Source organism: Arvicanthis niloticus, chromosome 22 (assembly GCF_011762505.2).
Source record: "Arvicanthis niloticus isolate mArvNil1 chromosome 22, mArvNil1.pat.X, whole genome shotgun sequence".
NCBI lineage: Eukaryota > Metazoa > Chordata > Mammalia > Rodentia > Muridae > Arvicanthis > Arvicanthis niloticus.
The window spans coordinates 36,504,067-36,528,522 of NC_133429.1; the positions used below are offsets into that span (position 1 = coordinate 36,504,067).

Genomic DNA, 24,456 nt, shown 5'->3' on the forward strand with positions numbered 1-24,456 from the left:
CTCATTCACTTTTAGGCTTGGTGGTAGAAGAGTATGGGAAAAAACTGAGAAAACTATGAAGAAATAAGTATTTTCTAGAAACAGCCAGGTTTTCTTAGGAAATTACAGTTATCGGGATATTTGCTATTGATACAAACAGAGCCATGAAAAGTAGAATCTACAAGTGGATTTATGTCATACAATAGAATATGTGTGTATGTGTATCATTATACAAGCACATACATTGCAGATGTACATGATGTGTCTTTATGCAGTGCATGTGTGAACGTGCCCACATATGTGTGCACATCTACAATGTATCCTCATGTACATGCGCATCAAAGTATTAAGGTGATGAGAGCCTTGGGATGCTTGGGATTATAATTCTGAGCTAATGGAGTTGGACAGAGTTTACCATCTCATGAGGTGAGGCCAATAAGAGTAATTATGGCTTTGTCTTTGTAGTAATCTCTTAGGCAATTTGTTCCTGTGTGGGAGGTGAGCCCAGTACAGATCATGCCAAGAATACCTGCTGCTTTCTGTAGCTCCCTTAAATCCCATGGAGGCTGGAATCTTCAGAATCTGCTATTTAGACTACTAATCAAGTTTCTCTGCATTTATAATTTGGGAGCTAAGAGAAATTCACCTTGTCCCGTTTATGAGACTGTGGTGACTGTTACCAGATGTCAATTAAGCATATCAAAATAATCCTGATAATAACTTATTTTAAGGTCTAAAAATAGATGCAATTCACTGTGTAAACTGTATCTCTTAAGTCTTTGCTGACCCCAGTGCAGGAAGAAATACCTAAACTAGGCTTGCACACTTGCAATAGTTAATCATAATTTAATTTTCTCTCTCTCTCTCTCTCTCTCTCTCTCTCTCTCTCTCTCTCTCTCTCTCTCTCTCAACGAGACATTTTATTAAGCAAATACAAGCAAGTTACGAAGACAGAAAGCCATGTTCCTAGTAAAAAGAATAAAAGACTTGTTAACAGTAAGCTTTAGCTTCGCCATGAAATAACAGTAAAGGCTGTGTGATATTTGTGACACTCTTCAACATCTGAACTCAGCATTCTCAAATTCCCTTTCTTGGCTCAGTACAAAACAACTGTGTCAACTCTAACAGAGCTCTAGATCGATCAAAGTACATCAACCTCCATCCAAGAATGAGCATCAGCGGATTTTCTCTCTTGTGATCATTTATTTGTGGCTTTTTTTTTTCATCTTGTACCTTCAGTGACTGGTATGTTTGACAACAGATACACAAAATCTGACACACTGGGGAAAGATCTTCAATTTTGCCATTTGTGAGATGTAAGACTGTGACAGAGTCTGAAACACGCTGTGTGTTCTCTGAGACTGCTCACATTCTGGCCAACTTCCCTCCAGCCACTTCCCCCACAAACACACATACAACTTCTCATCAATTGTATAGGTCACTGTCCCTAAGCTCATGCTCAGTAATGGGCATCACAACCTATACATGGGCCTTAGGAACTCAGCACTGGGAGGAACAAAACATTGAATAAATAATATCTATTACTACTAGATATTGAGTTGAGGAGTCTCGTTGCCTGATTAAATGTCTTTATGAAGAGCCATTATTCTCTATTCCCTTGCTGCTTAACTTTATTCACCATTAGAGGCTGTAGATAAAATGGTTGTGTTTGTTCTGGCAGGAAAAAAAATAAGGCTTCAGGCATTATTCAAGTAAGGTGAAAACATGGAACAAATTATATGCAAGAATCAAAATATAAGTCTACCTGTGTCTGTGGAATGTAAGTGAATATGTAATGTAAAAAGAATGAATATGTACCATCATAAGTAAATGATTTTCTGTAAAAGTATACTACATCATTACAAGATATAGGTATTAATAACATGACCATTCATGTACAGAGTATAAAATATAATATTACTATAAACATTAATTGTATTGTTGTATAAACTCTATATTTACCATGTGTAAATGAATGGCTCCAATAAAATAAAACTACATTAGTCATGTGCAATTCCCACTTAAGTTTAATTCTGAGGTATACACAAAAATATAGAAAAATAAGTCAATAATGAGGGCCTCTGAGGGATTTGTAATTTTTGTATTGAACTGAACTTATAGAGTAATTCTAGGTTCAGTGAACCACAGCCCATGGTCCAGATGCAGCCAGCTGTCTGCTTTTGTAAATAAAATTTTATTGGAACACAGCCACACTGGTTCATTTATGTGTTATCCGAAGCAGTTTCCTTGTTACAATACACAGTTCAGTAGCTGTAACGGAGTTAGTACAGTTCCCAAAGCTGAAAACAATTTCCAGTCTGACCCTTTACCAAGAAAGTGTGATGAATGCCACAGTATTAACTGTGGTGTATTCGTTAGGTGATTAAAATTCTTTCTAGACACACTGTCCTAATGCCTTCTGAAGAAGGGTGATAAAGAGTAACAGATATTGAAGAAGGTATGTTAATAATTTTTTAAGTGATCAAAGTAATCGGGGTGAAATATAATTATGACACAAAGGCCTGAGTAATTCAAGTGGCTGCCACAGTACTTTGGCCTTAATCTTATTAAAACTCTCAACATAAATTCAAACAAACAGTAATGAGAAGTGACACAAGCTCAAATACGTGTGCAACAGAGCTGCTAGAAGAAAATACCAAAGACTGGGTCAAATAAACGGACTGTATTGTCGCACAGTTCTGGTCCAAACTACACGTCCGAACTGGAGACATCTTTTTCTGACTTATAAATGGATGTCCGCTGCATCTTCACATGCCAGAAAGAGAATGATTTCTCAGTACACTCTCTATCACTGTTATCTTGAATCTATTAATCCTATCAGGTTAGGAAGCCACTAACATTACCTAATTCAACCTTAAGTACTTCCCAGTTTCCTCTTAATAACTGTGTATGCTGAACACAATTGCATTGGGAGTTAGAGCTTCAACACACTAACATTAGAGGAACAGAGGTCAGTTCGTAAGGAATCATGCTGGACCGTTTGATATATATATATATATATATATATATATATATATATATATATATATATATAGAGAGAGAGAGAGAGAGAGAGAGAGAGAGTTAGTTTTGCCCACTAGGAGAATTTGCTCATCAAGTTTCATGCCACTTGCCAGGTAACTTTATTAATATTAATAAAAATTGACAGGGTGTATCTCAAGCCAAATGATCCTAAACATTACCAACCACCAATTGCTTTACACCTCGGTGAATATTTCCCAGTCTGTAAAATAAAAAAAAGAATTACTAAACAATTTAAAATCTAAAAGGCATTCTGTACTGTTGAGGGCACACACTGGGTCACTCCTGAATAGACTTTTGTATGAAGACTGAGCCTCCAAGGGAGAGGGGAAATCCAATAAAGAATGAATCTGAGTAATAAACCATTAAAATTCTCCAACTGAGAAAAATTGCATTTGGGACTCACCCTCCCATTCACAGTTACCAGTTACCCTTTAAAATTATTCTGGAATATCCAGAAGGCTTCCTGTATAGCTACCATGTTGGAGTTTTTTTTTTCTGTCTGTGTGCTCCAGCTTCCCCAACAGGTTAAGGTTTGTCTTATTTGTAGGTATATTTTACATCTAAAAGTACAATTGTAGCACATGAAGATTGTCAAAGAGGGCAATAGAAGATTTCAATACCAGAATGGATCAGGAATAGGACATTTCCACCTGAAATTTCCCAGAAACTTTCTGTAGAACTCCTGGACCTTCCAGTGTCGTCATAGATAAAGTCATAAGTTTAAAACTTTGAAAACTAATAGATTTTATGAAAAAAATCACAATAAAATGATCACAATACTGTATGTCATTTTTTTTTCCAAAGATGTTTTTTTTTCTTTCTGGTACTCATATGCAAACATTCATCCAAGCTGAGTATGTACAGTATGATGAGGACCCACTTCCTTTAGTTAACAAACTGATAAAATGACAACCCTCACTTAAGATCTCAAAGCACCTCATTTATATGATTATAAGCATATATCATATAGTATAAGCCAGGCACAGTACCATACATCAGTACTCAGGTCCCTCAAGTGACTAAAGTTGAAGGACTATAGGTACTAGGATAGGGCAGGTTAAGCTACATAATGAGATCCTGTCTCAAAAATAAAAAAGACTGGGCTTGCTGCTCAGTGGTTGGTAAAGGACTTGTTTATCATAGAAAATGCCCTAGATTTGATCCCTAGCACCACAAGGTAAACAAACACACACATTAATTAATTTTCCATCAACCTCTAATAAGACCTTAATATGCAAACGCCAAGTGGATGGCCTGATTATGATAACCACCTTAGCTCCTAAACCTGGGAAACAACAAATCCCTGTGTATGCTCAAAATGGAAACGTCTGAAGGGTCCTGCCACAGGAACAGTGAGCAAAGAAAAAGCAAAGGAACCTATTTTGAATGTGTCTCTGTAATAGAGCATTTTGCTTCAATCAACTTCTAGATGCTTAACCCTCATTTACATAACAACCTCTCAGGTTCAGTTCCTTGAAATGAAACTAATTTGAAAAGCCTTCTGATCTTAATATAAGCTATTTTGGTTCTAAAGTTTATGGGAATGGTCACCTCTTGCTGAAAATCCACCTGATTGGCAACTACCGTCAGCACTAATCCCCCTCCAGACTTTAATGAAATGTTCTTCCCTTTCTCCAGGGCTTTGGATTCCAGTTTGCCTCTAATTAACTCCAGATTGACCAATGGGCAGTGAAGGAAGCCATTCAATTCAGGAAGAGGATTAACACCACCATTATTTTGTTCTAAGTACAGCTGCTCTGTTTAGAAAAATAAAGAAAATAGGGACTGAAGAGATGGCTCAGCAGTTAAGCTCTCACAGGGGATGTCTTATGATTCCTAGTATCTTAGTGTGGTTCACAATCACCTGGACGCCCAGCTCTCCATGATCTGACACCTCTGCCTCCGTGTGTACTACACTCACACACACACACACACACACACACACACACACACACACACACACACCATTTTAAAAATACAATAAACTTTTTTTAAAAAAACTGAAAGAAAATGCAGAATGTATAAATTATTTATCTTGCTATGCTCATTTCAAAGAGCCAAGAAAGAGAAAGCAAAGCATAAAAAGGTTCATTCCCTTAATGTAGCATTGCAGGAGATATAGTTCAAGTAGTTTGTCAAAGTCCTCAAAATTATAGTTTGTCAGGAACCCATGTTAAGATTTCATTTGAAGTCCCATTGTGCTACAAAAACTTTTATTGGTTCTCCTTTCAAAATATATCTGGAATCTGTTCAATTCTTATCACTCCATTTCTGTCAGTTTGATTCAACACTGGGTTATTTCTTGGTTTAATGCACAAATTCACTCTGCTCTGGCCTTCTGTCCTTTCAACAGTCTTTTCTGCATGAGACAGCCAATGCAATTGCCTAGCAATGTTACACCAGATCACAGTTGACACAGTGCTCCATCCTGGGTGTGCCTACACTCACCCCTGTGCTAAATGCCTAAGACCATATGATGGTAACAACTGGAAATTGGTCAGCCTGGGGAGACTCTTAACATTTAGATGAGGTCTTGAAAGTAAGATCCAAATGATGAGAACCAGACATCAGAATACTTGCCTTCTCTTAGCTGTGCAGAAACATCAAAAGATGCAGGCCATCTGTAAGTCAAAAAGGAAGCCCCAAGTAGAGCCAGGCCATCCATACTTGCAACCTATTTTTAAGTTTTAATTTTGTAAAAATGCTTGAAAGTAAATTTCTATTAATTGAGCCATCCAATCTATGGCACTGTATTATGGCCTCCCAGATACAATAGCTCTGCTCAATATAAAAGTGCATGTCTTTCAACTGCCATTCAACCAGATTCTTCATCATCTTCTGGTTACCTCAAGGATGTCATCCTGTGTTAGTTATAGCTACTGTACTTTATTCACACTGGTCTCCTTGCCACTTCTCCAGAAGGCCAGACACATGCCTTCCTCAGTTGCCTCTCTTTCACATATTGACACAAGTAACATCATGTCAGCAAGATATATTGTCATCCTCCCACACAAAAGAGAAAATTCCTCTCCTATCAACACATCAGACCCTTTCTTCTCTGCTCCACTTCCTCTATCACAGTTATCAGTTTCGAGCCATAACTATAAATGTACATGTGTATATGTCTTCTGTTATCCCCATTAATATGTAAACCCAACTGAAGACCATTATATCCATTGTTAACTAGTGATGGCAATTTTCCTATACCAAGTAGAATAGTATTGATTACCTAACAACACTCAGCAAATATCTATCAAATCCATGGATAAGTACTGTTTCCTTTTTAAGAACAATGAGAAACTGATGGACACATAGATGATTACTTTATTTTAGATTATGAAATATCCTCAATCCAACATTTAGCTTTTAACAGTCTCACCATTAAGGAATCTAAATCTTAGGCTAGAACAAAGAAGTAGGTTTTAGACATGAAAATGACTTTAGGCTAGAACAGGGAAGTTGGCTCAGATATTTTGGGCATCCTGATAAGCCCTCAGAAACAGTGATCACAGGAGTGTTTGCGGAACTTTGTTTATTGCCTTGCTTGTTCTGTGACTATTTGTGTTTATTCTCTTGCTTGGTCCTTGACTATTTGCATCTATTTTATTGCTAGTTCCTCACCTAGAACTGACCTTAATACATGCATGTAATTAAAATTGTATAAAAGCAAAAAGGAGGAGGGGGGGATGGGATATGAGTGTGCTAGGGAGGGGGAGTGGGAAAAGGGATGACATCTAAAATGTAAATGAATAAAATGTCCAATAAAAAAAGAGAAAAAAGAATATCATCATAAAACCCCTTGGTCATTACTTCTTTGGGCACAACACACCCATTTTGAACTGACAATTTATTTGTATGGATCTTTAATGAAAACATGGCAAAAAAAAAAAATCTTAGCTAAGCCCTATTGCATATTTTCTACTTGTGTTTACCAAAAGAAGATATCCTATAAGGTACATTACTTTCATTCCTTTGTTTAGTAAGCTCAAAAATCACATCACATTTACTTTATGAGACAAAGAGTTCCCTCTTCTTTCAAAGAAAGACGTTAGCATCTACGTGATCATGTATAAGCATTGATCTGGTACCTACTTTGGGCGATGCACTATATTCTATGCAAACGGATTAGGTCAATGAATACACTTTAAAAAATACCCTGTTCCCTTAAGGACTTCATTCTAAAAAAGAGGGAAGGGAGAAATCAGATATGCTTAGAAAAGAAAATACATTTCACACAAATAAAATATGTGGTAGGTAAAGATAGGAGGTGCTAGTGAACAGGGGTGAAGTGAGGAAGGAGATGGGGAGTGATCGCCACGTTATATTGAAGTAGAAGATCAGACCTCACACAGAAGCACTTTAACTGTGTACAAGTTGATGGGAGAAATCTCCAATTTGCAAAAAGAATGAGGGCAAAGTACTTGGGTTGGAGAATGTTTGGCATGTTGGGGAAAAAATAAGAAAAGATTAATAAACACTGAAACCATTGACTGCAAAGAAGTAGGGGGTGAAGGATGAGTGTCAGAAAGGGGGCCGACTATAAAGGTTCTTCCAAGCCAGAGAAACACTGAGTTGAGCTCTTGAGCAAGGTGAGTCTTTGGGATTTTGATCAGCCAAGTGGCATTGCCAGATAACTCTAATATTCTTTGTGGTAAGTCTGTACACATGCTTTACAGTGTTAGGATCTGGCTATAACCCAAATAGCCTGTCATAAATGAAAAGTACATTTAATACAGCTAACCTACAGAACATAGGAGTAGCAACTGTCTCCCCTCATGATTACATACCTGACTGGAACTGTGTCTCAGAACTACTCTCCAGAGTCTCAAGCTTATCAAACTATACATTGTTACCCCAGGAAAAGATAATCATTCCAAGTATGATTTCAGCTAGAAGCATACACTTTTGTGCCATCCTTAGGCTGAAAATGGTTACGGCGGGCAACTGTAAGTCAAGCCCTATCTGTGAATTCAGCTACCATCTTCTCATGCCATTTAACAATAATTTATACTGAACATTGTTTCTTCTTGTTGCTTTGCTTGAGATAGGGTCTCACTAAGCAGACCAGGCTTGCTCAATTTTACAATCCCCCTGTCTCAGCCTCTCATGGGTTGAACTCATTACCTAAGCTGGAGAACATGAAGGTTGGAAGAAGAGAACTCACAAAGATGACTGGTGAGAAACCAGCAGGTCATAGCGTTTAGAAATGTGCAGCCACATGAACTTCTTGAGTTTAGATGGGTGGGAATAGAAGATTGATCCAGGTTGTTTTCAAAGTGCCTTAAACTCAGGAGTTCATATTAAACATGTTAATTTTGTTATTCTCGCTGAACATCTGCAATACTATGGGATGTGTGTGTGTGTGTGTGTGTGTGTGTGTGTGTGTATGTGCGTGTGTGTGTGTGTGTTTCTATGGTTACATGGTCATAACTCCTTTCTCAGGGAAGGCATAGCAACTAGAAGTTCTCTTTCCCAAGGCAAGTCATAAAAAATATAATTTTATCCCACTTTCAGTGTTGGGAGAAAACATTAAAATGTTCTGTGCCATATCTTGTCTGCTAACAGATAAAATGCCTTCTTTCAGAAGGGGTCTAGTACCATAATGGAAGAAAGAATATCGTACACAAAGCCCCCCTCCAAAAAAAAAAAAAAAAAAAAAAAAAAAAAAAAAAAAAAAAAAAAAAAAACTAGTCGGATAGGCCTTGTTGAGTTCTTCTGGCCAGTTTATTAACATTAGAACAAATCCTCTCTTTTGCCCAATCACATTTCTATATGACTGTTAGGAGTAAAATACATTCATGCAACGAATTCTGTATCGAAATGTAAATGGACAGAACTTTAGGACAGTTAAACATTGTTAGACCTTTGGAGGGTGCTGGAACCTGTGAAGGCTAACACTACAGAACTAATTGCTTGCCTACTGGTGATAAAAAAAAATATCCATGCAACAGGTTGAGCAGCAAGGAGAACAGAAGTAATCTGTGTCAATTATATGTGCAAGCAGCAAAACAAACAAACAAACAAAAAAATCCCAGCATTTTATCTTGACTCTGCTCTTGTCCTATGCCATCCAGTGCAGCTAACCACCAGGTAGAAAGTGAAAACAGTGACGTTTTAGATGAACAAGTCTGAGATGTAAATCTAGATGTCATCTGCCTCCCCAGGTCATCTTTGGTGTTTGTAAGACTGGATAGAACCAGAAAATGGGACTCCACCAGAGTGAGTAACAAAGAAAAGAGAGATCAAAGTTGACTCCTGGAATACACAACTGTTAAGCAACTAGAAAAATTTCAAGAAACAAAGGGGATAGAATAAGAAAAGAATAAAGAAAAATGTGTGTTCTTAAAAGACAGACAAACATGAGAAAGTGAAGTTGTGTCTTGGGGAGTTAAGAAGAACACTTGTGTCAGATGCTGCTGATGAAGACTGAAACCTAATGTTGGGAAATTTTCAGTGTGTGAGCATTAGTGCACTTGGGATGTTTCTGTGCAGGATTGAGGGCAAAAGGCTGATGCAGAGTACACTCACGAAAGACAAGAAAAAGAGAGATCAGAGCCCACGCACACAGAAAATCCTTTCAAATTAGTTTAGCTGTAAGCAGAAGGAGAGAAATGGATTTGCAGCCAGAGTGAGTGGACTTGAAGTTAGCAGAGCTGAGAAAATGGCACCATATTTTTAATGCTGATAGATAAAAAGTCAAGAAGAGGAAAACTGAACTTTGGGGAGAACTAAAGAGCTGTTGAAATGATGTCTTTGAGCAGGTGAGAGAAGAGAATGAGAGAGACACTCATCTCTTCCAGACCAATGCCTGTTACTCCTGATCATCATGGTGGGTGAGTAGAGCATAAGGCAGAAGGCTTATGCAATAGTCAAATCTGTAATAACTGGAAAGTTATTTTCAAACATTTCAGCCAAGTGCCTCTGCTCAGGTAAGTCAAACAATGCGTTGGAGGCCTCATCAAAATGTGCTTAAGAGAAATTTCCAAGGTTTTGAATGTCTGAAACTCTTAAAACTCAGGAAGAAGTTGGGAGGGGAGGGATATCAAGCAAATAGAATATGTAATAACACTGTCAAGTCAGTAAAATGATTTTTGATGAGTTTTTTTTTATTGGATTTGAAGTTTTTAGTGCTTAGTGCAAGATACCCCAACTTGTTACCATTGTGGAGTACAATGTATAAGTAACTACTCAATAAATGTCTGCTGAATTAATTAGTTAATTCAGCCTTATGGTTAGTTTGTGTTACATTAAATCCTCCTTGTATTATGGCTTGCTTGTTTATAGTGTAATAATTCCGTGTATCACTCCCACCGAAATGCACGGTTTTCATTGATTTCTTTCAGCTTTAGTATTTTGTTTATTTATGTTTTATTAGTGGTTAAATATCATAAATATGGAGTATCACATAGAAGTTCTGTTTGTTAGTATGGTACTGGAAGTATACAGCATGTAATAGCTACAAAATAGCTTAACAAGAGCGGTTAAATGGCCGTGTTATAGAATAATTAATGAAGGAATAAAATGCCCTGTTAAATTGTGCTAAAATAACTGTTAAATGTTGGAATAACGGTGTCTATTTTAATAAGATTTGGTGTTGCTTTCACACAAACGGTTGTCAAAATGGGGCCCAGGAACATATAAAACACTTCCTATTGAAAGAAATTATAACTACCTTTTTGGTTTACAAGGAAAAAAAATCACCTGATCAAGGGCTTTTTCAAAATAAATTATCTTCATAAAATATGACTATGCTTCGTATTTTTCAAGAGAGGGAGGGAAAGCTGTTTGAAGACTCAGTTCCCAGAGATACTTGGGAGAGTACAAAGCAAGGCTCTGTTGTAGCAAACTCCCTAAGAAGGCACTAACTCCATAGCCCACAAAGGACCAAGATAGATTCTACCCCAAACCCACAAAAATGAGCAGTTACAATATGCCACCTATACCATTGTAGAAAAATGTTGACTCTTGTCAATTTGATTCATAGAGTCCAATATATATGGGGTTCCTCTCCTACACGATTCTCAAAGTAATTCCCTCTCTTTCTTTCCCACCTTTAATTAAACTCTAATGTGCTTTGACAGAATTCTTAGAGGAATTCTGACTAAAAGATGCATTCTGAGAATAGACTCATGTTCTATACAATGAGGCCTAAGATTTTATCTTACAAATCAATATTACATAAGGATGTTAACCAAATATACACATTATACTAATTATTTACCTTTTAAATTGGTAAAGAAAGAAAAGTCATACTTATAAAAGTATCAAAATAACCCTCAATTGCTGAGTCTTATAGTTAATATGAAATGATATACAGTTATAATACCAAATTAAACACAGTTATGTTTACCACTTAAAAACAAGTGTCACAAGAGGTAAAAAGCTTAGTAGCCTATGCAAATAAAGAAAATGTAATAACCTATACTATTAATATATTTCAAAATACATATGTTTGTACATATTTCAACTACACCATGAAATATTTTGTGAGGTTTTATTCCTTACAAATAGCAGGTCATCATTGTCTCCCTTATCTATACTGTAATCGAAATATATAGAAAGGATAGCTCAACAAACAAAAAGACTGCATTTAAATAGGAAGGTCTGAACTAGAGCCCCAGACCCATGTGGGAAAAAAAAAGCCAGCTGTGGTGATGTGACTATTTGTACTCAGAGTGCTGGGGAGGTGGAGGCAAACAGACCCTTGAGGCTCACTGGCCAGCCTAGCTGAACTGGTGAGCGTCAAGCTCCTGAATAAACAGATGTTTTAAGAAGAGAGAATCATTAGGCAAGTTTTCTGTCTCAAAATCAGGGTGTAGAGTTACCACAAAACCATGCCTGAGATTGACCCCTGGCCCCCACATATACTATCACTGTGTGTGCGTGCACACACACACACACACACACACACACACACACACAAATAGAAAAATCAGGTATATCTATCATTATGTAAACAAAAACCTATCATTCAAACCAGAATATCTTGTTCCTGAAGTCTAATAAAATTTATCCTACTACTTATTGATTCCAGTCAAGAAAATGTGCTCTCCTGGGTGTGGTTTACAGAGTCCCAGGTATGCATGGGCACCTGTCTTACACAATCCTCGGAATGATCTTTCTTCTTTCTTACCACCACTCTCCTCTGGATTCTCATGAAGAAGAGGCCTCTCTATAAGAACCTTCCATGGCTATAACACAGAACTCACATTCTTCGTTTAAAGTGGTATCAATCATTATCTTTTAAGACTAAAGTGCTGGATTATATTGTATGCTTTACAATATTTCCCTCCATAAATACTGTATTCTTTCCTCAATATGCCCACAGTCTCCTTAAGGATAGAAAAATCTTGTGGCAAAACACCCCACCCGTGCTCCCTCTACAATCACATTCTGTGCCGGGCAGGTAATGCTTCCCCATAAAGGCAATCAAACAAGCCCCTTACGAAACATCGATTTACAAATTACAGAGCAGCAGCAAAGGGAAACAGAAGACTATTCACCATAATTAATTGAAACCTAAATAGGGTGAGTGCCAAAATATTGTGCCAGTCATTTGATCTGCCATCTAATTAACTTATAAACATCTATGATGAAAACTTGTTTGCAAGAGTTGGGTATGGCTTCACGGTATTGATGATGTGATTTTTCAGACTTACTTCTTCAGTTTTTCTTTCCATGTTTCTTGCAATGGCTATGTATTATTACTTTTACCAAAAAAATTAGCAAAACTAGTTAATATGTTATTCCACTAATGGATAATTTGCTTTATTAAAGTGATGTATACTTTAATCCATAAGTTCTGAAAATTCTTAAAAGCTGTTTTTAACAGAATTCCAGTGTCATAGTGTCACATAGCCTGAATTTGAATTCCTAATTCATTCATTATTATTTACATGATCTATTCACATTATTCTGTTACCAAATCCCTAAATATCTTCCTCTGGAAAAATTAGAAAATATTAAGAACTACTTCAAAAGATCGTGATAATAACTAAATGGGTAAAATCATGCAAAGCTCTTAAGAATAACTCACATTTCATAAATATAAACACAGTTGCCAATTTGTTGTGATTTATATGATCTGTGTGTAATATGAAAGATAACTTAATTATATAACATGTAATTGTGTTTATAATAAATATATAATATATATGTCTATAATGTTCTTTATAAAGAACACTTCAAGTGCTCTCTAAAATAAGATATACAGACATAAAAAGTGTTGTTGTATCGTAACCAAGCATACTCTGTTACATAACTTAATACCTCTATTAAGGTATTAAGAAGTAAAAACTGCATGCCTCATACAAATGGTTTTAGTTACTCAATTTAGATTTTAAAACAAATCATACTGTGCACACTTTTGGTTTATGTTGGCTTAAAAATGATAAATAAGTAGCTTTGTTTATCAAGGAGACTAAACTGGCATCCTAACCTAACAAGAAACAATAGAGTTCCTCTCAAGGAACTTTCCCATAAGTTACTTGGGGTGAAAACTCAAATTCTTAGATGTATTAGCTTTCATGAGCTGCACCACAGTCAACAAAGTGAAACTATCCAGCATTAGAGATAAAGCAGAACGTAAGTGAAATAATATATTGAAATAATATAGAAAAATATATTGAAAAGTAGAACAGAGCAAAGTGGCTTCAAAATAATAAATACATAAATAAATACATAAATAAATAAATAAATAAATAAATAAAGCACAAGCATAATGTAGCTAGCAACTTATGCCTGCAAACTTAGGACTTGGGATATTGAGGAAGAGGATCACAGTGGAACTGGACACTGCATAGACTATATGGTGTACTCTAGGTCTGCTTGGACTCTCAAAGAGTTGGGGGAGGGGAAGGCCAGCTTACCACAGCCTCCTGGATCTACATTATCTTCTGCTCTACTGCACTGAGAACAGAATGTCCAGCCATCTCCTCACTCTCTTGCATGACTGCTTGACTCTTTGCCACTTCAAACACACCATAAATCTCTAAGTTCAAACTCCAGGTACGTTGTGCCCTCTGATCAAAACTCATCCCACGTGATTTCCAATGGACTCGCCTTTTCATTGTCTTAAACTGATATCTAAACACTTCAAAATAAATGCTTCCATGTGAAAAGTTACAATTAATTCATTAATTTTTAAAGATCTCAGTCTCTCATGTGTGCCATATCTAACCCCATATACTTCCCAAATGTCTATTCTGGTTATTTATTAATATTGACTGATTAATTGATTGATTGATTGATTGATTGATCAACTTATTGATTGATATAAACCAGGTATCACAACATAGCTCAGGTGGCTTCAAACTTGACATCCTCCTGCTTCAGCCACTTTCATGCTGGAATCACTGGAGGGTGTCAATGTACCCAGCATGTTAGCTATCTATTTAAATGATTATCTCCAACTGATAAGCTGCATTTATTACTATTTGGCTCCCTGTCCATCTTCACTTGGTAGAATGAAATTTCTAGGAGAGAAGGGAGTTTTGCCTATTTTAGTCATTAGAGTAGCTTCATCATATGAAAAAAAAAAAAAAGACTATGGCAGACTCTTACTAAATGCATGCAGAGTGTATGAGGGAAGAAAAGAAGGGTATAATGGACCTCAGAAACAATTTTGATAAATCTGACGGGTTGAAGCAGTCTCCATTAAAATCTAGAATACATCTACAGGCGTCATTAACGCAGGCCAAGCTCATGAAAATAAAATTTACTTAAAGTATCATTCATAATATAGGATAGAAGGTGAGGGTTTGTCAAAAATGATTCTGTGACCGGGGATTCTCACATAAGACATATTTAGAGGGTGTACTGACAAATCCATTAGCATACATATCTACAGACGTAGGAAAAAAGTAGACCTTTGCAAGAAATTCATAAAGCACGCTGAGCTGTGGTAACTCCCCTCAATATATCAAAAGGAGTGTGCTGGAGCAAGTCAAATCATTCAATGATATACACCATAAGATAGCTTAACAAGTTAGAGCAACGGTGAATAAAACTTTTTTTTCCCTGCAGATAAAAGCCTGCATGGTTCAATTGTGAGTGGATTGGGGAAGCAGAAATGAATCCTGCTGCAAGCTGACAGTGACATGGAACCCCCTGAAGTTATAAATTGAGTTCCTCTGCTAATTACTGGTCTGAAGGGGACAGGGAAAGATCCACATTTTATTTCTTTTGCTAAACTTGCAACACAAGCACTCCGTGAATTTTACATTAGGGTCCAGCTGGGAAGTTTCCAGTTACCTGGTGTAGATAACAGTGCTGCATCTTACGCAAAAGGTCAGGAAGTCTTTCCTGCCTTGGGTGACTACAAGTGAAATTCCAGTGAAGCAGATTCCAAGAGGAGGTAGATTTAAAAAAAAGGGGGGGGGGGCAGGGTACAGATCCAATTTGAAATAAAACTCTGTTTATAAATGTAGGGTGAATGTTTATGAAAGACCTCACAAACTGGCAATACATTTTCATTAAAATGGAATGTCACACCCATAGATGACAATGTCAGCTTTCCATCTACTTTCTCAGCTACCCATTGTATGACCAATAAAGATACTCAGCAGGAAAGTACCTTAATGAAATAGGCCCAGTTCCCAAGGGAGGTGAACCTGTAGTTCAAACTCACATTTTTGATCAAATGAACACTTTATTCTTCCCAACCAAAAACAAAAAACAAACAAACAAACAAACAAACAAAACCAAAATGTATCTTATGTGGATTCTGGCAAAAAAGAAAGAAAGAAAGAAAGAAAGAAAGAAAGAAAGAAAGAAAGAAAGAAAGAAAGAAAGAAAGAAAGAGAGAGAGAGAAAGACAGACAGACAGACAGAAAGAAAGAAAGAAAGAAAGAAAGAAAGAAAGAAAGAAAGAAAGGAAGGAAGGAAGAAAGAAAGAAAGAAGAAAACAACACTTGAGAAGAAAATTGATGACAGGGGCACGAATGAGGAACAAAGTGCTGTTATGATGTCACATCCCTTCTGAAAAGGCAAAGTAACTTCAACACTTCTAATGCCTATGTGCACCCTTTATAATGTCCTGGAATGTTCTAGCTCATTTCCTGCCAAAAGCACAGCCTCATTCAAATTAGAATAATACATTAATGTGTTTATTCACAGGACCAACAATTACTGAACACATTCGCCCTGCAAAAGGAATACGTACGAGAACATTCCATTATTATAACAATTTCCATTATTACCAAGTTTCTCTTCTGTTGCTTTTTTATTAGTTTAACTATGTACCACAAATACAATCTTAAAAAATAATCTAAAGGAAAGGCGATTCATTAAGATCTGACATATAGCAATTTGGAGAGAAAAAGGCTATCCGCCTTAGCTCTGTGTACAATATTACCTACTTGTAAGAGTCATAAGGACCTGAGTGTCTCAATGCTAGAAAACACCTTCAATTCCCTTGTTAGGAACGAGCTGTAATTTCATCTACCCATATGGTCATTGTAGCTTGATTTTTTTTTTTTAACAAATTGTAACTAAGATTTTTTTTTTAATTATGACTCATATAACGCCTTCCATAATTTGCATGAGCACTTACTGGCAAGACTCCAGGTCATTAATCTTATTTTAACTCTTAAGAAGAAATTATTTTGTACTCCTCATCTCTAAAAATATAAATCTTTGAATTTTTTATGCTGCTGGATGCCTCAACGAGCTATGAAGAAGAAATTCCACCTTCTAGGAGTCCTCCCAATAAAATAACCAAGAAATTCTTACCTAGTTTTGGCAAAGAATAGGGCACTTTAAAGTAGTCTTCATAAAATTCTATTAATCTCTTTGTAATGTGGAGAGCATAGTCCCCGGATCCTCTTCTGATAGCGTCGGGTCTTGCATATAATCGGACCTAATTAAAAATATATATAAAAGTTACTTTAGCCTTTCGGTACTTGAGTTTTATATTTCCTGAACATATGAATCTGCACAAATCACTTTGGATAGTATAAAAATTAAACAGTGTTCTTGTTTATATATCAAAACACATTGTGGCAAAAGAGCCAAATTGAAACAATTGATGTGGCCAAGTATAGCAAGTCACAATTTACTCACTTTCCAGGATGACATGGAAACAATTTATACACCTTGCACCAAAATAAATATTCTAAGTTATCACTTACATGTGCTTGCTAGAGATATGAAGGCATGGTGGATTAGTATAATGGATCCCTGGCTCAGCAAGAGAGAAAACTCGTGGTCTGTTATGACATGCTGCATCGAGCTGTGGAAGAATTACCAGATTGGAAATGTGGGGGGGGGGGGGGGCGTGCGTGCGTGTGTGTGTGTGTGTGTGTGTGTGTGTGTGTGCTGTGTGTACGTGTACATATATCTTACTTATGTTTCTCATTTCTTATTCTTGTGTCTTTGAAATCAGCTGTTTTTATTCCAAATTCAAAAAATAAGAACAGAAAACTTTTCATGTACATAAGCAACCACCACTCGGGAAAGCTGTCTGCACCTGCTCCTAGATTCAAAACCAGCTGATGTAATTCATATTTTTAACACAATCTGGGCACTTATTATTGATTCCTAAAACAAGCACCATAAATTATCTAGTCCTTGGCCAAAATTTAAAAAGTCCTAAAGTGAGAAAGATCAAGCTGAAGAAAGCCAACAATCCTATAGAAAAGGTTAAAATGAGATTAGTTTCCATAAAGCTTTCATAAAGCTATCCAGCATCTTTCCTTCCAAAGGCTAAATCTATTTTTCACAGATGTGGTCCCTAATCCTCATATCAATCCTGTGAATAAGAAGCATGCATTTCATGCAGCAGTAGAAATGACTGCAGCATGGGAGTTGGATTTTAGTCGTACTCCACCACTAACCAAGCTGGGGGATACTGAACAAAATCATTTAACCTCTTTGGGTCTTATTTATAAAGTGATGGTATTGGCCACCAGCTAGTTGCTAAAGTGCTTTTCAGTTCTAAAACGCATTACCTCCAATCCCATTTTACAAATAAGGGAGTCTGTGTTCTTTTTAAATCACTACAAAAATAAGTGGTTTACTCAATATACCAAAATGGATATTTATTTTCAACAATAAAACAAAAAAAGCTGTATTCAGTTTTAATGTAAAAATTGATTATACAATTAACTCTCTATTAGCCCAGCCTAAGAGAGAACAGAGATGTATAGTCAGAAAGTATAGGGTGGTTACAAGGAAAATAAATTTTGACTTCATGTTGGAAAGACATGTAATCCAATAAGGTACCTGCTAAATTCAATAGCAATTGTTTACTTAAATTGCAAACTACTTACTCCGTATCAGCAAAATTGAGTGGCAAATTTAGTTGATAGCTATCAACAGTCTTGACTGGAAATGGTATAAAACCAAAAGCTTTAAGACAGACCATGTACGTACAGCAGTAGAACCTGTCACTGTGAGAGGCAGGAGGTACCCTGCCACAACATCAACTCTTTACAAACATAGAATGCCTTTATACAAAGTTCTCAAAAAAAAACCTTAGAGAAGATGAGAACATAATAGATTTAGAAAGAGAGGATCTCAAAACCATGCCTTCAGCACATGAGAGAATCACTGTACCCATGAACTCACAGAAACCATGTTTACCTACGCAAGATCAAAGCAGGGAACAATCCAGAGTGGAATGGAAAGACGTTCCTGAGGGGCTATGGATGATAGCTAAATTAAAGAAAAAAAGAGGGGTGGGCATAAAGTTTCAAGGATATAGTAATGGGGATGGAACATGACACTCTCAAAAATTAATAAAACATTAATAAAATTGAAAACTAAGTAAATAAATGCATACTAATTTAAAAGGCTCTTACAGGCAGAGATGGCTTACAAGAAAGGGAGGGAAGGAGAATAAGAGAATAAAAAGCACTCACAGAACCCAGAGGAAGCAGGCCTCCCAGGAGCTCTAACCCAGGCAATATCTTAGGTAAGCAGACAGCAATGCCCACCCCAAACAGAAAGTAACTAGGACCCACTAGAACCCAGGAAGTCACTCCTGGCCAGGATCACTGGTTCCTTCTGGTCTGCCTGAGCACTGAGCAGATCCTGGGTGACAGCTCTGCCCCCAATCTCACAGAAGCCAGAGGAAGCAGGCCTCCCAGGAGCTCTAACCTGGACAGTATCTTAGGTAAGCAGGCAGCAAAGCCTGCCCCAAACAGGGAGTAACTGGGACCCACTAGGACCCAGGAAGTCAGTCCTGGCCTGGAGCACTGGTTCCTTCCTGTCTGCCCCTGAGCACTGAGCAGATTTTGGGCCCCAGCTCTAACCCAGTAGTAACATCCACCCCACACAATTCTGATACAACCAAGATAATAGGAAAGACAGACTCCAGTCAAAGACAGGGCAGGTAGCATGAAGGAGATACAGATGGCGAAAGGCAAGTGCAAGAACATAAGCATCAGCAACCCAGGGTACTTGGCATCATTAGAACCGAGTTCTCCCACACAAGAAAGTCCTGAATTCCCCATATCACTAGGAAAGCAAGATTCAGATTTAAAATCACTTCTAATGATGATGATAGAGGACTTTAAGAAGGACATAAATAACACTCTCAAAGAATTTGAGAACTCGGGTAAACAGGTAGAAGCCCTTGAAGAGGAAACACAAAAATCCCTTAAAGAATTACAAGAGAACACAACCAAACAGGTGAAGGAATTGAATGAAACCATCCAGGACATAAAAATGGAAGTAGAAATAATAAAGAAATCACAAAGGGAGATTTACCCTGGGTAAATATCTCCATGGTAGAGATAGAACACCTAAGAAAGAAATCAGGAGTCATAGACACAAACATCACCAACAGAATACAAGAGATAGAAGAGAGAATCTCAGGTGCAGAAGATACCATAGAAAATATTGACACAATTGACAAAGAAAACACAAAATGCAAAAAGTTATTAACACAAAATATCCAAAAAATCCAAGACACAATGAGAAGACCAAACCTAAGGATATAAGGTTTAGATGAGAATGAAGATTCCCAACTTAAAGGGCCAATAAGTATCTTCAACAAAATTATAGAAGAAAACTTCCCTAATCTAAAGAATGAGATGCCCATAAACATACAAGAAGCTTATAGAACACCAAATAGACTAGACCAGAAAAGAAATATCTCCCATCACATAATAATCAAAACACCAAGTGCACAAAACAAAGAAAGAATATTAAATGCAGTAAGGGAAAAAGGCCAAGTAACATAAAGGCAGACCTATCAAAATTACACCAGACTTCTCATCAGATACTATAAAAGCTAGAAGATGCTGGACAGATGTCATACAGACCCTAAGAGAACACAATTGCCAGCCCAGGCTACTATACCCAGCAAAACTCTCAATTACCATAGATGGAGAAACCAAGATATTCTACGACAAAACCAAATTTACACAATATCTTTCCACAAATCCAGTATTACAAAGGATAACAGCAGGAAAGCTCCAATACAAGGAGGGAATTATACCCTAGAAAGAGCAAGAAAGTAATCCTCTTCCAACAAATCCAAAAGAAGATAGCTACACAAAGATAATTCCACCTCTAATAACAAAAATAACAGGAATCAACAATCACTGTTCCTTAATATCTCTTAACATCGATGGACTCGATTCCCCAATTAAAAGACATAAGCTAATTGACTGGATACATAAACGGGACCCAGCATTTTGCTGCATACAGGAAACCACCTCAGTGACAAAGACAGACTCTACCTTAGAGTAAAAGGCTGGAAAACAATTTTTCAAGCAAATGGTCTGAAGAAACAAGCTGGAGTAGCCATTCTAAAATCTCCAGCCTGAGAACACAAAGGGAGCGACTCATGGCTCCACCTGTATAGGTAGTTGAGGGTGGCCTTGCCAGGCATCAGTGGAAGTGGACAGCCTTGGTGCCTGAAAGTTTGAATTCCCTATTGTTAGGGAATTTCAAGAGCAGGGAGGGGAAAATGGGAGGATGGTGGGAGCACACCTTCATAGCAACTCCCAGAATTATATGGATTAGACATGACAAAGGCAGGCTGCCAGACTAGATTCCAGAATTCAAACAAAAAAATTATCACAGCCTTGGTGTATCTACTCATCAAGCAAGCTGAGCAGACCTGCCGAACCTCTGATGTCCTGGAATTCCAGCTGGGTTCAGTGAAGACACAGCATCAGAGGCTTATCAATTTACTCTTCCTCCCACCCCTCTTCTAATATCTCAACACCCATAATCAGCTTGAAGAAGTTAATAAAGAGTTGGTACCCCTATTCCCTGGACTTGGGGACTGAGGTGGTTAATATTGGGCTGTCATTCTAGGAGACAATAGTGGTTTTGTTGGAACAGGAAGGGTTAGCTAGGATTTATTGCATAGCCATAACCTATTGGTAAAAATATGTATAATTGTTATTAAGATAAAGTTATAATTTCTTAAATGGTACAAAATTTACTTTGATTTCAAATTTAAGGTTTTCATTGGTATGAGCTTTTTATTGTTTTTAAAATGAGATAAATAATGTTACTCTCATAGGCATTGTGCCTGTATAACACAATTAGGAATACAAGGCTTAGACCCAGTCCTTTTTAACCTTTTTTAACTGATTTGAGATGGTTAGCCTGTGAGTTAAGGGACTATAGCAAATTCATGGCTTTGAGTTTGTTGTTAGGGTGTTTTCTATATTTTATTTAGAAATAGATGAGAGGAGTTAACAGACAACAGTCCAGATTACCTTACATGGATAGTTGGTTTTCAAAACATCAGAAGTCCACAGAATTGACATTACAAACATTTCTGTATTAATGTTCATTTTGATTAGAGACCTGTCTGCTCCTGACAGCTTCCTGTCTTGGATTCTAAGAAGAAATTGAGCATCTTTGGAGTTACTCCAGTTGTGGTGAGACAGCCACTAGGCAGGAATTGCCTCTTTTCATCTACAGACAAATTACTTTCCAGAAAAGGACACACTTGTGGAATGGTCAACAGATTATATCTGCCAAGACAGAGTAATCAGCCCTTAATAATTCTGCATCACTCTGTCTGTCAGATGATCCTTGGCCAGAAGGCTGAAGATCAGATGCTCCAACATTTGGTAGTATAGGGAGTGTCCAGGTGTTCAGTGGTCTCTATAAATTGGCTAAGTTTTAGAAGCTATGCTTTGTGCTTCCCATAACTTCAGTTAACTCAGTCATTCTGGATCTCTGACATGGTTGAAAACTTATAGTCTCATAGCCAGTCCCGGCTATTTGCTTTGAGAGAAAAGATTTGAGAGGATGGTTTTCAGCTGACATTCATTCTAAAGCCAAGTAAAAAGCCAGGTTCAGAACTAAGTCTTTTAGTTAAGAGGGATGACAGAGGTTCTGGTTAGTCAACAAAATGACACACTGGGTATTAGGTCTATCTTATACCTTAATGACACAAATTGGTATAGTTATACTCTAATTATATTTTGAGAGAAAAGTTTTATTTTAACAGGAAGGGCAATATGTAGGAGGAGCTAAGGTGGGAGGAGTAAGGAGAGGAAGAGGAGGAGTGAGGGGAAGAAGAAGAGGAGTAAGGAGGGGAAGAGGAAGAGTAAGGAGAGGAAGAGGAGAAAGGAGGAGCTAGATGATGAGAGAGAGAGAGAGAGAGAGAGAGAGAGAGAGAGAGAGAAAGGAACATGGAGGCGGATGTTCTCCGCCAGTCAAAGATAGTTGATATATCTAGGTTGGGTATTGTGTTACACTTCTGATTGATATTGAACATTACCAAACTTATAAAGCCTCTGATTAATATTTAAAAAGTTGTAAAAAAGCAAATAGGAGACAGTGGTATAGGATAGGGGTTTTCTAGGGAGGGGAAATGGGGAAAGGAGATGGCATCTGAAATGTAAATAAAATATCAATTAAAAAAATAATTGATACAATGGTTAACTTTAAAAAAAAAGAGAGAAAGAGAGAATAAAAAGCAAGCAAGCAAGGAGATGAGAGCTGCACACACCAAATGAAAAAGAAGACAGAGCCTGGGCACTGGAAGCATCCACCAGAGACTACTAGTAACTATTCATTATCCATTCATTCAATCACGGGACTGTTTATTTGGCACTATTTTTACACCAGATCCAAGATTAAGCATTTATCACTTTATACTATAGAACAAATGCTGTCTACCTAATCAAAGGAGCAGAACATAGAAAAAGCAATGTCTGTGTAATGACCATTCTCAAAGACCTTCTCAGTAATTAGAAGTGAATGACAACTAGTAATAGGTAACGTACAAACAATAAACTACAAATATCAGATGGACACTGAGGTAAGATGAAGTTTCTAGAAAGTCCCTGGCAAGTAAATGATAAATTGATATTGCATCTGTAACAGGGACTAGTGCAATGTGACATAACAAGGGTCACCAACTTAACATTTAGGCAGCACCATTGATTTGGGTAGAAACACAATCATGTCTGTCAATCAAGCCTACCAGTTAGTCAAGCATTCTCTAGAGCCAAGCAGGAGAAATGCAGTTAAATCAATCTAGTTGTCAAGATTTTGATGGAAATAATCCAACTTGAATGAGAATACAAAACAGACACATGCTGAACACAATGTCTTCATTCTCTGGTTCAGACATTTATTGCAGCCCTGCTGTGTTTCAGGCATTGAACTAGGGAATAGAAATAGAACAATAAAACCCCGACTACAAAATGAACAAGACATTTATACTTACTGCTCTTAAGAGGTTCACCGTGTGTGGAAAACAAACAAATAAATCACCAACAAAAATACAACCCAAGAACTAGAGCACTGTATATTCTGCCTTCCCACTCAACAGAGCACAGAGCTAAACCCTATCTCACCCCCCATCTTTCTGATGCCATCATTCCCAAAATATCCCCTCTGTTTCCATTTCATCAGCTTATGGTTCCACAGCACCAATATTCTGTATTCTTTCTTATGATTTTTGTGACTGTTGTGGGTTTTGCATTGTTTTCTATTTTTCAGATGAGGACTCACTATGTAGCCAAGGCTGGCTCCAGATTATGATCTTCCTGTCTAAGTTCCAAAGTGCTGGGATCGTATGTATGCACCACCACACCCAACTTCCTATGCTGCTGTTTTGTTTTGTGCTTCATATAGATCTTCCAATTCAAATTCTCATAGAAATAATGAGTGAGTTAACATCCAAGCCAGAACACTTTAAAGAATGATAGGTCTACCACTGTCTGAGAAACAGTAGGTATAAGCAAGGCATTTGTTATTTACTCTCCCTGTTTTTAGTCTCCCTTATACTCAAGGAAAAACAACTCTTCCCCCCACTGCTATACTAGAACTGATCTCAACAGGATCAGTAATAACCACATGGCAAATCTAACATTCAATCCGGAGCTCAACCCATCAGCAGAATGTATGTTTAGTTGATTATTGAATGTCCTTGAAACAGTTTCTTCCTTGTAGACCAGTCACTTCCCAAAGTTGGGGTGGGGGGTGTCCTTGTTTCAATGCATAGAT

General features: G+C 37.2%; 1 protein-coding gene across 1 annotated transcript in view; it reads right to left on the minus strand.

Annotated features, from left to right (window-relative positions):
• The window catches only part of Trhde (thyrotropin releasing hormone degrading enzyme), a 389,580-nt gene that overhangs the window by 264,176 nt on the left and 100,948 nt on the right, over positions 1-24,456 (minus strand). The window contains exon 3 of the mRNA XM_076920240.1: positions 16,756-16,882. Coding sequence (XP_076776355.1) covers positions 16,756-16,882 — 127 coding nt within the window. The remainder of the gene's footprint in view (positions 1-16,755; positions 16,883-24,456) is intronic.